The 13,031-nt window shown below is 40.1% G+C and overlaps 1 protein-coding gene across 1 annotated transcript; it reads left to right on the forward strand.

The window, feature by feature from the left end:
* The first annotated feature begins 1,681 nt into the window (after window positions 1-1,681).
* On the forward strand, window positions 1,682-10,084 carry LOC115735354 (magnesium-chelatase subunit ChlD, chloroplastic). Its single transcript, XM_030666567.2, has 15 exons — window positions 1,682-2,031; window positions 3,039-3,217; window positions 3,585-3,669; window positions 3,741-4,057; window positions 4,125-4,248; window positions 4,776-4,868; window positions 5,758-5,853; window positions 6,382-6,519; window positions 6,604-6,804; window positions 7,079-7,234; window positions 7,465-7,572; window positions 8,580-8,714; window positions 9,075-9,236; window positions 9,467-9,587; window positions 9,671-10,084. Exons 1-15 carry the CDS (start codon window positions 1,756-1,758, stop codon window positions 9,754-9,756), a joined length of 2,277 nt encoding a protein of 758 aa, XP_030522427.2. The 5' UTR covers window positions 1,682-1,755; the 3' UTR covers window positions 9,757-10,084.
* The last annotated feature ends 2,947 nt before the right edge of the window (window positions 10,085-13,031 follow it).

Genomic DNA, 13,031 nt, shown 5'->3' on the forward strand with positions numbered 1-13,031 from the left:
AAAATTCAGGTCAGACTTACAAAGTGCATGAATAGAACCATTTCAGATACTTGAAATTCTCGATTACCCAAATCCGACCGCCCGATCTAAAGAAACGATCCGTGGACTACGAGCATCCCGGATGAGCCAGATTTTACATCTGCATCAAAATCTTGTTTCGCGGAGTCTTGCAAAGTCGTTTTGTAGGATTTACACGACGCCCTTTGCTTAGAAATATCAAATGATCAAGAAAGATGGCATCGTTGGCATGCGAGGATGGAGTAACAGTAGGCGTTGGTCCTACAAAGCCCGCAGATCTGGAGCTGCAGCCACCACCACCACAAGACTTCATGTGCCCATCTCTCTCTCTCTCTCTCTCTCTCTCTCTCTCTGGGGTCAGGATCAGGAACGCGAATGTTAAAGTATTATGCAGATTTGGATGAAAGCAAAGGCTGTTGTTTTGGGACTACTTTTTTGCCCCCCTGAAGGAATTTGTTCTTTAAAAAACATTACATGGTCGAAATTCGATTTGAGTGAAGGGAAACTTTCAAGAAAGAAGAAGGGTGCGTTTTGTTGGGTTTTTGGAAAAAGTCTTTGAGAAATGCAAAGGACTTTAATCTGAAGAGCTTTTATGAAAAGCAAAGACCATTTGCTAAACAGTAATTGAAAAGCATCTTGAAAAGCAACTTTAAGAAAAAGACCGTTTGATAGAAATATTTTTGAAAAGCCTTTTGAGGTGACCGATTTAAGTTTTTTAATTATTAATTTGTTTATAATTGAAAAAAAAACAATGACAACAACCTCTATATTTTCATGTTGAGTAGCATTAACAAATTTATAAATAGAAAATCACATTTCCTTTTTGGCTAAAAATATTACATTAAAATGGATATTTCTTAATAAAAAAAAGTATAATAAACTTGGTCACCGCGCCAAATCATATTTGACAATTTTCTTGTAAAGAGGAGAATTGCTTTTTGTGGCAAAGCAACGTGAAATCATTTTCATTGGGCAAAATGACGAAAACAATTATTGAAATTTGATCCAATGTGGAATGAGTTCTTTGAACTTCTCATTTGTTCATTATGATCTCCAAGCTATTAGTATGTGTTCGGTCTAGTCCTCGTATGAAAGTGTTTTTACTATCGCTCATTAACTCAAGTTAAGAGAATCTGCCGACATGGCTTTCAAGTCGTTATGTTTGAACGGTAGCCAACGAAAAAGAGTTATACGTGGATTATTCGAATACAATAGTCATATCAAATCAAAATATAATAGTATGCATCATCAAAACGATAATAAAACTGTTAACATTTGACACCCCATTCTTTCTCTCTTTTGAAGTAGATGAATAAAAAGTTGGACACGCTAACTCGTCAGTGTTACAAATTCACATCACGATATAATAATCAATGTCATCAAATAATGGCTAATTTGTCGTTTGAGCAAGCGAAAGGACTATATTGAACGTTTATTAATAGTTTAGGGATCATATTAAATAAATTAAAATCTAGAGACGACATTGCATGTTGAGCCAAAGTTCGTGGACCATTTATGTCATTTTCTGTTTTCACTATAAAAAAAATATATTTTTCTTTCATTATTTTTAGTTAAATTAAATAAATTATATGTGAGTGTTATTGCTTCCAATTTGATTTGATTTTATTTCGTACCATGTTCGAGCGACGAGGAAATGCAAGATAAAAGCAGCAGAGCAGATAAGGAAGCAATCTCTCTCTCTCTCTCTCTCTCTCTCTCTCTCTGTTTCTGGAATTCATGGCGTTTTCACCGACTGTTCATGCTCATCCATGTACTTCCTTCTCTCGCCTCCATTCCTCTCCAATACCTTCTTTCAACCTTCGCATGCTTCCACTCGCTCCTTCGCATAAGCTGAACCGCTTTCGTGGTCGCGCTCCCCTCGTTCACGCCTCTTCGGGAACCGCGACTCTCGACTCCGGCAACGGAGCGGTCCTCTCCGCCGAAGACGGACCGGAGGCCACTTCGTCTTCGTACGGAAGGCGGTACTTCCCTCTGGCCGCTGTTGTTGGTCAAGTAACGGCCTCTTCTCTGTGTCTCGGAGTCGTCGTTTCGGTGTTTTCTTGTCGTGCTTGAATTTGAAGTGAAAATTGGCTGGATTAAGTTCGTTATTATTCTTTGGCATTGTCGTTTCACGTGGTAATGTGATTGTATGGCTGGCATTGGAGAAATGGAATTCGAAGTCTGTCTTTGTTGCGGCATTGGAAGCTTTTCCGACTGAGGTCTCCCGTGACTGTAAAACGCTGGATTTTGTGGAGGATTCAGCGCGAGAAAAACACGCAGCTTGTCGTATCATTGCTATTTTAGGTTGCTACAGAGAAAGAGAAAGAACGCGGTGGTATGGATTAGAAATTTAGAAATGAGAATATTCAGTCAGAGAATAGTTCTTTTTTTTTTTTTTTTCCAGATTAGAGGGTAGGATGCAACTAGGCCTGAATTCTAATTGGTGCACTGAAATTGTCTAGTTTGCAACTAGTTATGATTGCTGGATTTGATGGATGGTATCTATGGTTTTTGGTGATTCCCTGATGAATTGGAAAGTGTAACTATAGAGAGAAATTTAGCAACTTTGTCATGAAAGATATTAGGCGGGGTGAAAATGCTTTAGTTGAATGACGCGCACTGGAAAGCATATGATCAGCAATCTGAGTAATTATGTTTTTAAGCACTTGTCTCAGTTGGGCTTTGGCTTTGGAAATGCGGACTACTATATTCTTTTATCTCGACAAACAAAGGTACTTGATGATGGAATTTCACCTCCATTATTTTAGGACCGCTAGCTTTGTCATGCTCATTGATAGATACTGACTATCACATCATTTTCTAGTTTTGTGCTAGCACTTTCTTGTGGTTGTAGCATTGTAGCATTGTAATCCTCATCTTTCTGGCTTGGATGCTTATTTATGTCTTTGATTTTTTTTTCTGAGATTAAATGGAAATATATAAATCATCTGGTAGTTATGTCAAGTAATTCCTTGCAGCACGTTAGTAAGGAGCGGTTTATATATTTCTATTGTTTTCAGGATGCGATTAAAACTGCTCTGTTGCTTGGTGCAATTGACCGGGACATTGGAGGGATTGCAATCGCTGGCAAACGAGGAACAGCCAAGACAATAATGGCCCGTGGATTGCATGCAATTTTACCACCCATTGAAGTAGTTGTTGGTTCAATAGCAAATGCTGATCCATCCTGCCTAGAAGAGTAAGTCGATGTATTAGAAATTATTTTCTTCTCACGGTCTGGCCTTTCTCCAAAAACATGTTAGATATAAATCTATACTGTTACATCATGGAAGGGAGAAAGACCGTGAATGGTTTTAGATTGTACTTTTGGGAATAGCTATCAGTAAAGATGCTTGTAGTTTGTGTTACCGACAAGGTTACAAGAAAAAATATGTTACCAACAAGGAAGTGGTGATTAACTGTTAGAAGGCTTGAGTTGTTGATGTTGCTAGACATGTTTATGTGTTGTTGGCATTTTTTACAATTTCACAAAGTTATTTCAATGGTTGCTCTAATAGTAGCACACATCTTCTTAAGATTATGAATGTTTTGCTTAAGTTCTGTAGGTGGGAAGATGGACTTTCTGAAAGAGTAGAGTATGATTCTGCTAGTAATACGAGGACCAAGATTATAAAATCTCCTTTTGTTCAGGTAATTTTTGCAAAAGAGCCATGTGAAAATAGACAATTTTATCTGTTGCCTAATTTTTTTCACTCTTGCAGATTCCACTTGGGGTCACGGAGGATAGACTCCTCGGTTCTGTTGATGTTGAGGAATCTGTCAAAACGGGGACAACTGTTTTCCAGCCTGGCCTCCTCGCTGAGGCCCACAGAGGGGTTCTGTATGTCGATGAGATCAATCTTTTGGATGAGGGTATTAGTAATTTGCTTCTTAATGTTTTGACTGAAGGAGTTAATACAGTGGAAAGAGAGGGAATAAGCTTTAAACATCCATGCAAACCACTTCTAATTGCTACTTATAACCCGGAGGAGGGTGCTGTAAGAGAACACCTTCTAGATCGCATCGCAATAAATTTGAGGTAAACCCTCTGCTTTAGTTATCTAACTTATCCTCCTTTCTCCACTAATAACACACTTCTGCTGCAGCGCAGATCTTCCTTTGAGCTTTGAAGATCGTGTTGCTGCAGTTGATATTGCAACTAAGTTCCAGGAGCGTACTAATGAGGTTTTCAAGATGGTGGAGGAGGAAACAGACTATGCAAAGACTCAGGTAAATATCCAATAAACTAGCATCACATGCAGTTCTGCCAAGTCGATAAAAATAATTATTTATCTCTTTACCCCCTTCTGCACTTATATCTAAAGTTGGGTATATTTCATTTTATAATTTTGAATGTGAGATATTAATCAGTTTAACAAGTCATGCATCCACTCTTTCGACATTGCTTAAGGATAGAAGATGCTAAGACCTATGGATAGTTGACCTTGTAATTGGTGGCAAAGTTCAGAAGTTACGTTTGCATCTCATATTTTGAGATGTAACTCTAGAAATGAAAATTTTCTTCTCATGGACATCAACTAAAGATTGCTTGATAGTCTGTCTTTTGCTTTGTGTATTGATCTTGAAAACACTTTTGATGTGGTTTGATTTATTGAATCTGCAGTGCTTATTTGACTCAATTGAGAAGCTATATTCGTCATATTACTCTTTAGTACTTATATTTATGTTCATTTGAGTAGTGATGTTTTGAGATGAGATGCTTATTAACTAACTACTGGTATTCGGATCAAATTTAGATTATTTTGGCTAGAGAGTATCTGAAAGATGTCACAATCAGCAGAGAGCAGTTGAAGTACTTAGTGATGGAAGCCGTTCGAGGTGCTTGTCAGGTTCTTACATCTGGACTCTTTGTTAGCTTATTAGATATCTGTGTTGTTGGATTCTAAGTCTAAAGAATTTGTGTAAACAAAGGGTGAAAAGGTCCATAGAGTATGCTTCCAGCTCCTCCTCCTCATCCTTCACCTTTTATGACACTAATTCTGTTAGATACGGTTTTTCTTAAACTAGTAGAATCATTAATATCATTAGGCTACAAGCGCATGGCCTGATTCTTCCATGCTTGTAGTTCCTCAAATTGGCAATGCAGCTTCTCAACTGTTAAACTTGGCTAAGGCTTCTAATGCCTTCTCATTTTTCTGATCTCCAAGAAATCATTTCCTCCTCGTACTAGAAGCCTCAGAACAGTACATTTTTCTTGTTTAGATGTTGGCTTTGTGTGCTTGAAGCTACTGATGATTTTTTTGTGTTGTATAATAGCTTGACAAGTTTGCTTGCATGTGTAATGCCTCTCAGAAAACCTTTGGTCTTGAGTTTTCTGCATTATTAATTTGCCATTTCTTGTGCTTAGGATGCAGATGGCATTAAATGGTCAATCCAGATAACTAATAAGGACCAAAGCTGTAGAACTTATGCAGGAAACTTGTAGTTATAGGTGGAGGTTGCTGGATGATGTCATAGAAACTCCATTTCCCTGGAGAGACAAAATAAGGACCTAAATCATGTGGCTTTTATAGCACAAACGGCAGCAAGAAATTAGTGAGTGAGCACTATTAGCCTCTTCGTATCAACAGATATGCGAGTTTCTTTTCCCTAGAAAGTCAAATAAGATATGAACTCAGGTGTTCTGACGAAAAGAGTTATTTAGTTAGCTATCTGTTGAGTTTGTCTTGCTCAGTGGCTATACTGCATACCTACTGAAATATCTGTTAATCTTTGCAGGGACATAGAGCTGAGCTATATGCTGCCCGAGTTGCAAAGTGCTTAGCTGCTTTAGAAGGGCGTGAAAAAGTTAACGTGGATGACCTTAAAAAAGCTGTTGAGTATCCATCTGAAACACGTTATTTTCCTGGTTTCTCCACGATCCATTATTTTGGAATACTTTGTTCATTTGTGATTCTTGGAACCTATTAAGCATCATATCAGACAGACCATGGGTTCTTTCATAAGCAGATCAGATTGCCTTAACAAGTTCAAGAAATTCTTCTTGTCATTTCAACTGTTAATTTTGCCTCACTGGCATCATTTTTTGGCCCCTTCCATCAGTTAATTTTGGTTTTTTTTCTGATGCATGTAGTGGAGGTTTACAAGACTCGCTGTTTCATATGGATAAGTGTGTCATAGCTTATTTAGCTCAAGATCATGAGGATGTTCTCCCACAGAATAACATTTAGCTCATGAGCATTAACACCTTATTATCAGAGTTAGTATTTATAAGATCTTAAATATGTTGCCATCTGCAAATGCATTTGCAGTTCATTGAATGAGTCATCCCTTGTAATTAGCACGGCAATTTCATTATGCACCTGGGTGTATATCTCTTCTATAATATGCTGTGGAATACAGGTGGAGCTTGTGATCATTCCTCGTTCAATTGTCAGTGAGAACCCACCAGAACAAAAGGACCAACAGCCTCCTCCTCCACCACCTCCTCCGCAAAATCAGGATTCTGGGGAGGAGCAAAATGAAGAGGAAGATCAAGAGGTCTGTTTTTCTGTCTATATTATTGCATAATTGTGACAAAACTGTTGTATAGGTTTACCTAGAGATGCATCTCCTCATGACCAGGATGAGAATGATGAAGAGAACGAACAGCAGCAAGAACAGATACCTGAGGAGTTCATCTTTGATGCCGAAGGTGGTTTGATCGATGAGAAGCTCCTTTTCTTTGCTCAGCAAGCGCAGAGACGTCGAGGCAAGGCTGGTCGAGCAAAGAATATTATATTTTCTGAGGATAGAGGCCGGTATATTAAGCCCATGCTTCCAAAGGTTACTAGCACACCTCTTTAATATCCTTAAGAAAATCTTTCTCTTTGCTAAGTTTGTATGCAGGGTGCAGAAGCTTGCTTCGAGTTTGTTTTCTTCAATGTACTCCTTAGTGGCTTAGTCAAAGTGGTCATCCACTGTCATTTACCCCGTAAAATTTTTGGAAGTTGGGGATGATTGAGCATCTCTTTGCTAAAAGCATAGGGATGGATTCATTTCCAGTAGTATAATGGAAGGTCGTTTCTATCCTTTAATTCTAAATGAAGTCCATTTACAGGGTCCGGTGAAGAGATTAGCTGTTGATGCTACCCTAAGAGCTGCTGCGCCATATCAGAAGCTGCGCAGGGAGAAGGATGTCCAAAGGAGTAGGAAAGTGTATGTGGAGAAAGCTGATATGAGGGCAAAAAGAATGGCTCGGAAAGCTGGAGCGTTGGTATTGAACCTTTACACTTGCAACGGGGCTGCAGTAATTCTAGGATAAATATTGGTTGTTCTCTTTGTTATCTAATCTTTTTTCGGATCCTTGACTGCTGTCATGCAAGTAATTTGTTGGAGTCTCTGTTGTCCATCCTCAGTTTTGGCAAATTCAATAATGGTGGAATTTGCCACATGCCATGATGATCCTACTATTTGCTGAATGGAACTTTGTTAAACATTGTGCAGGTAATATTTGTGGTTGATGCAAGTGGAAGTATGGCTCTGAACAGAATGCAAAATGCTAAAGGTGCAGCCCTTAAGTTGCTGGCAGAGAGCTATACAAGCAGGGATCAGGTACTTAATGTGGATTTGGACCCGATGTCCTACTTTTTGTGCATAGCTAGTTGTTGACAGCACTTAAACTTGTCCATTGCACCTGAGGTCCTTCTTGGGGGAAAAATGAGAAAAATTCGGCCAGCAATCTTTTTTCATCTTAACTGCCAGCATGCTTCATTACAAGAAAGCTTCCTTATATCTTGGACTTCACTGAGAAATAAGGAGATTTTATTGAAGAGGAAGATAGCACTACAAAAATTTCGATCTACTTTGGAGAGTTGAAGAAAGATTGGAAATGGCGTATCATAATGCACTCTGTAAATCCTGCTATCACAGTCCGACTTATCCAAGTTGTTGTGCTTCACCTTGATAACATTAATGCAAGCCTTGTAAGTTTACACTTTGCTTGCTTTTAAAGGTGACTGTTTGTTTGGTATCTCGGATAATTAATTAGTATTTATTCAACAAGAACCCCGCATCTATGTTGCCTGCATGGAAGGAAATTTTTCAAAAGAATAAATAACAAAAGATACATGCATTGTAGTGATTGGGAAGAAAGGAAGATTTAGTGATTGAAGGTTAAATGAAAGGGTCCTTGCCTTTGAGGATGGGGGTTTATGGCAATTTGTGAAGCACTTGAAATATGTGGAAAGTTTTGTCTTTCTTTTTAAGTATGTCAAAGACAAACCATGTAATGTGACAGCCAAAATGATGGCTTTGTTGGTAAAGTTGTTGTGGGCATACAAAAAACCAGGAGGATTCTCTTCCAACCTCATATCAATATCTGTCTTCTCCTGTGTTACTCTGTATGGGAAAAATACAGATATTGGTAGCATATCACAGACAGCGAAAGACCTATTTCTTTGTAAATGCTCAGAGAACTTGTGAATTAGTTTTGAGTCTCTCTCTGAACATCTATGACATTTAGGGAACTGCTGAAGGTTGACCTTGTTATAAGTTTCTTAATGAATAGTGTTTTTCTAATGATCCTTTTTGAATTGTTTTACTGGTAATGTTTTGTATAGGTCTCCATTATTCCTTTCCGTGGAGATGCTGCAGAAGTTCTCCTGCCTCCTTCCAGGTCAATTGCTATGGCAAGAAAGCGTCTCGAGAGACTTCCATGTGGTGGAGGTTCTCCCCTGGCTCATGGTCTTACCACGGTATGTGGAGTCATCTGGTTCCTCTGGTCTTCTGTTTTGATCGAGTGTTCCTCTGATCATTTGCAAGGGAAGATCTTTATTTTTGTACAAATGAGAAAGGTCTTTATGGAATGGCAGCCAGGCACCACCTTTTCTAGATGTCCTGGTAAATTGAGAAGATGGATAGCTAAATCTAATGCTCTTCCAATGTCATCCAATTATTTGTTTGGTTTTCCCCATGCAGCGGTTTGTGAAAGTATTAGTGATACTTTTTAAATTTGTGTAACTACAGTTCCTATTGCTTGTTGAATAATCATCTCTTGCTCTAATTGAACTTACGAAGCTCATTTTGTATCTAAAAAAGACTCTTGATCTGCTTAGGCTGTGAGGGTTGGGTTGAATGCAGAGAAGAGTGGTGATGTTGGGCGTGTGATGATTGTTGCCATAACCGATGGTAGAGCAAATATATCTTTGAAAAGATCCACTGACCCTGAAGCTACTGCTACTAATGATGCTCCAAGGCCTTCATCACAAGAGTTAAAGGTGAAGTGCCGGCTCTATTTGTGAACATGACACATGATGCCCATGGCATTATTTTTTGGAAGTTGCAGTTCCCCACGGCAAATTCTTAGATTCCTGATATATTTGGCCATTATTGATGAGGCGCTGCACTACATTTCCTTTGCCTTCATACTTGGCTTAAGGAAGGTCATGTGCTTTGCTATGGAGTGATGGCGAGAAAGTTATTTTCTTGTCTTATTTTGGCTTCTCAGGATGAAATACTTGAAGTGGCTGGAAAGATATACAAATCGGGGATGTCGCTCCTCATAATTGACACAGAAAACAAGTTTGTTTCCACTGGTTTTGCTAAGGAGATAGCCAGAGTCGCTCAAGGTTTTCCCGTGTTAAAAGTATTATGAGCTGTTCTGGCAAGTTAACTGAAGCGATCTCACCGAAGTTTTCTGTTTGATTTGCAGGTAAATATTATTACTTGCCCAATGCTTCAGATGCTGTCATCTCAGCCGCCACAAAGGAGGCTTTATCAACCTTGAAGAACTCTTAATGCTGAGGAAGCTCTCTTCCGTTCTTTTTCCGGGGTACCTAGCAGATCAAGACAGAGCCGCCATTTCCCCTTGTCGCTAAGCCCGAGTGGTAGCGAGCAGTAAACCGAGTTTCATGAGCTAAGAGCAAACTTAATATTAGGAATTTGAGGTCAGGAAGGAGAAACGGACGATTCACATCATGAGGCGGAAATTACGAAGAGTTTATAACTTATCTAGATTGCCATAGTTCCTCGATCGAGGCAAACTGACTTCGCATGTTCTCTTCGGCTTACTTAGCAGTCAGCACTCCAAGAATGAAATATGAATGCGAATGCTCTCTTTATTTAACAAATGTGGAGCAAATGTCCAATTGCGTCCGCCAGGTTGTGTGTGATGCTGACTGCTGAAAGAGATGAAACCGCATCAAAGCTATACATTTCATGAAGTCAAACGTTGGATCTCCACTACGTTTTCTCAAGAAAGGTAAAATACAAGTGAGATGATAACTAGTGTACTATCGTTCGATTACCGAATAGTAGACCCGATCATCATTCCGAGCTCGGATTTTGCATGCGTAAGCATGAATTTGTCCGCGGCTCATGAAAAGTCACAAACTTTTTTTTTATTAGTTTTACAGGTATAAAAGGTGAGGAGGCAGTAGGCACTGGCGAGTAGGAGGGATGATCGGGGAAATTATCAAAAAAAAAAATTAACTTTTTGTAAGTGTGTCAATTCAATTTTAAATTTTTTTTTTTTACGATTGAGTCTTAAACGTTTTGTAATTATATCAATTCAGTTCATTTGATCGGATGGCATTGATGTGGTAATTTTTTAATAATATTTTAATAATATTTGCTTTTTTTTAATTGTTTTCTTTTTTAATAACCTTTTTGTCTTTTTTTTTTTACTTTTCCTTTTCTTTTTTTGGTTTTGGGCCTGCCCGGCCACCGGTTGCTGGGCGAGGTCTCTTGACCCTCACTCGTGGTTGGGCGAGGGCTCGCAGACCACCCAAATACTAAAAAAAAGAAAAGTAAAAAAAATGATAAAAAAATCGAAATTATTAAAAATATTATTAAAAATTACCACGTCAATGTCGGCAATGCTATGTTAGCACATGGTCTGAATTGGCATTATTACAAGAGATTTAGGACTCAATCGACAAAAAAAAAAGTTTAGGGCTGAATTGGCACAATTATAATAGGTTTAGAACTTTTTTAGTAATTTCCATCTCTCTAGATATTACAACAAGTGCTTCACATAGCTGACAGAATGTGCGAAGGTCTGAGATTGGCAAACTCCTGTAATTCAGCCAAGATGCCAGCGATCAAGTGGTTTTTTCAATAAGGCAAGTAACGTATGATAAGCCGTTTTAAGTTCGATCTTAGCTCGTTTGTTTTGAGAAAAATAAATAATATGAAAAATAATTTTCTTAAAAATGATAATTTATATTGAAAATAATTTTTTTATTATATTTTAATTATAAATAATTAAAAAAATTTATTGACTAATTATTTCAAACACGATTATTTTTTAAAAAATATTCTTAAAATCGGAGTCTTTGACGAGCCATATCAGCATTAAAACACGAGAAAATAGGGTCGAGCTTACGGTTTCATGTTCTATTTCACTCCTCGATTGGGGTTCTTTTCACCCTTCCCTCACGGTACTACTTCGCTATGGGTCACCCATGAGTATTTAGCCTTGCAAGGTGATCCTTGCTGATTCACACGGGATTCCACGTGCCCCATGCTACTCGAGTCAGAGTGTAAGCTAGTGATGTTTTCGACCACTGGACTATTACCATCTAGGGTGCAACATTTCATCGCTTCGCCTAGCAGCACGACGCTTGTATTGCTCTCCCACAACCCCATTTTCACGGTTTAGGTTGCTCTCATTTCGCTCGCCGCTACTACGGGAATCACTTCTTTTTGGGTGTAAAGTAATGTCAAACCACAATACCCAACAAGCATTAGCTCTCCCTAAAAAGGAGGTGATCCAGCTGCACCTTCCAAAACGGCTATCTTGTTACGACTTCACTCCAGTCACTAGTCCCGCCTTCGGCATCCCCCTCCTTGCGTTTAAGGTAACGACTTCGGGCATGGCCAGCTCCCATAGTGTGACGGGCGGTGTGTACAAGGCCCGGGAACGAATTCACCGCCGTATGGCTGACCGGCAATTTCATGCGGGTGAGTTGCGGCTTGCAATTCGAACTAAGGACGGGTTTTGGAGTTAGCTCACCCTCACGGGATTGCGGCCCTTTGTCCCGACCATTGTAGTACGTGTGTCGCTTAGAGCATAAGGGCTATGATGATTTGACGTCATCCTCACCTTCCTCCGGCTTATCATCGGCAGTATGTTCGGGGTTCCAAACTCAACGGTGGCAACTAAACACAAGGGTTGCGCTCGTTGCGGGACTTAACCCAACACCTTACGGCACGAGCCGACGACAGTTATGCACCACCCGTGTCCGCATTCCCGAAGGCACACCTCTCTTTTAAGAGGATTCACGGCATGTCAAACCCTGGTAAGGTTCTTCGCTTTGCATCGAATTAAACCACATGCTCCACCACTTGTGCGGGCCTCGCCAATTCTTTTGAGTTTCATTCTTACGAATGTACTCCCCGGGCGGGATACTTAACGCGTTAGCTACAGCATTGCACGGGTCGATACGCACAGCGCCTAGTATTTATCGTTTACGGCTAGGACTACTGGGGTATCTAATCCCATTCGCTCCCCCGGCTTTCGCCTCTCGGTGTCGGTGTCGGCCCAAGAGAGTGCTTTCGTCGTTGGTGTTCTTTCCGATCTCTACGCATTTCACCGCTCCATCGGAAATTCCCTCTTCCCCTACCGTCTGTCCGGGGTTGAGCCCTGGGATTTGACGGCGGACTTAAAAAGCCACCTATAGACGCTTTACGTCCAATCATTCCAGATAACGCTTGCATCCTCTGTATTACCGCGGTTGCTGGCACGTAGTTAACCGATGCTTATTCCCCGGATACCGTTATTGCTTCTTCTCCGGGAAAAAAAGTTCACGACCGGTGGGCCTTCTACCTCCACGCGGCATTGCTCCGTCAAGCTTTCACCTATTGTGGAAAATTCCCCACTGCTACCTCCCATAGGAGTCCGGGCCGTATCTCGGTCCCAGTGTGGCCGATTATCCTCTCGGACCAACTACTGATCATCGCCTTGGTAAGCTATTGCCTCACCAACTAGCTAATCGGACGCAAGCCCCTCCTCGGGCGGATTCCTCCCTTTGCTCCTCGGCCTACGGGGTATTAGCATTTGTTTCCAACCG

This window comes from Rhodamnia argentea, chromosome 8 (genome assembly GCF_020921035.1).
Source record: "Rhodamnia argentea isolate NSW1041297 chromosome 8, ASM2092103v1, whole genome shotgun sequence".
Classification (NCBI taxonomy): Eukaryota; Viridiplantae; Streptophyta; class Magnoliopsida; order Myrtales; family Myrtaceae; genus Rhodamnia; species Rhodamnia argentea.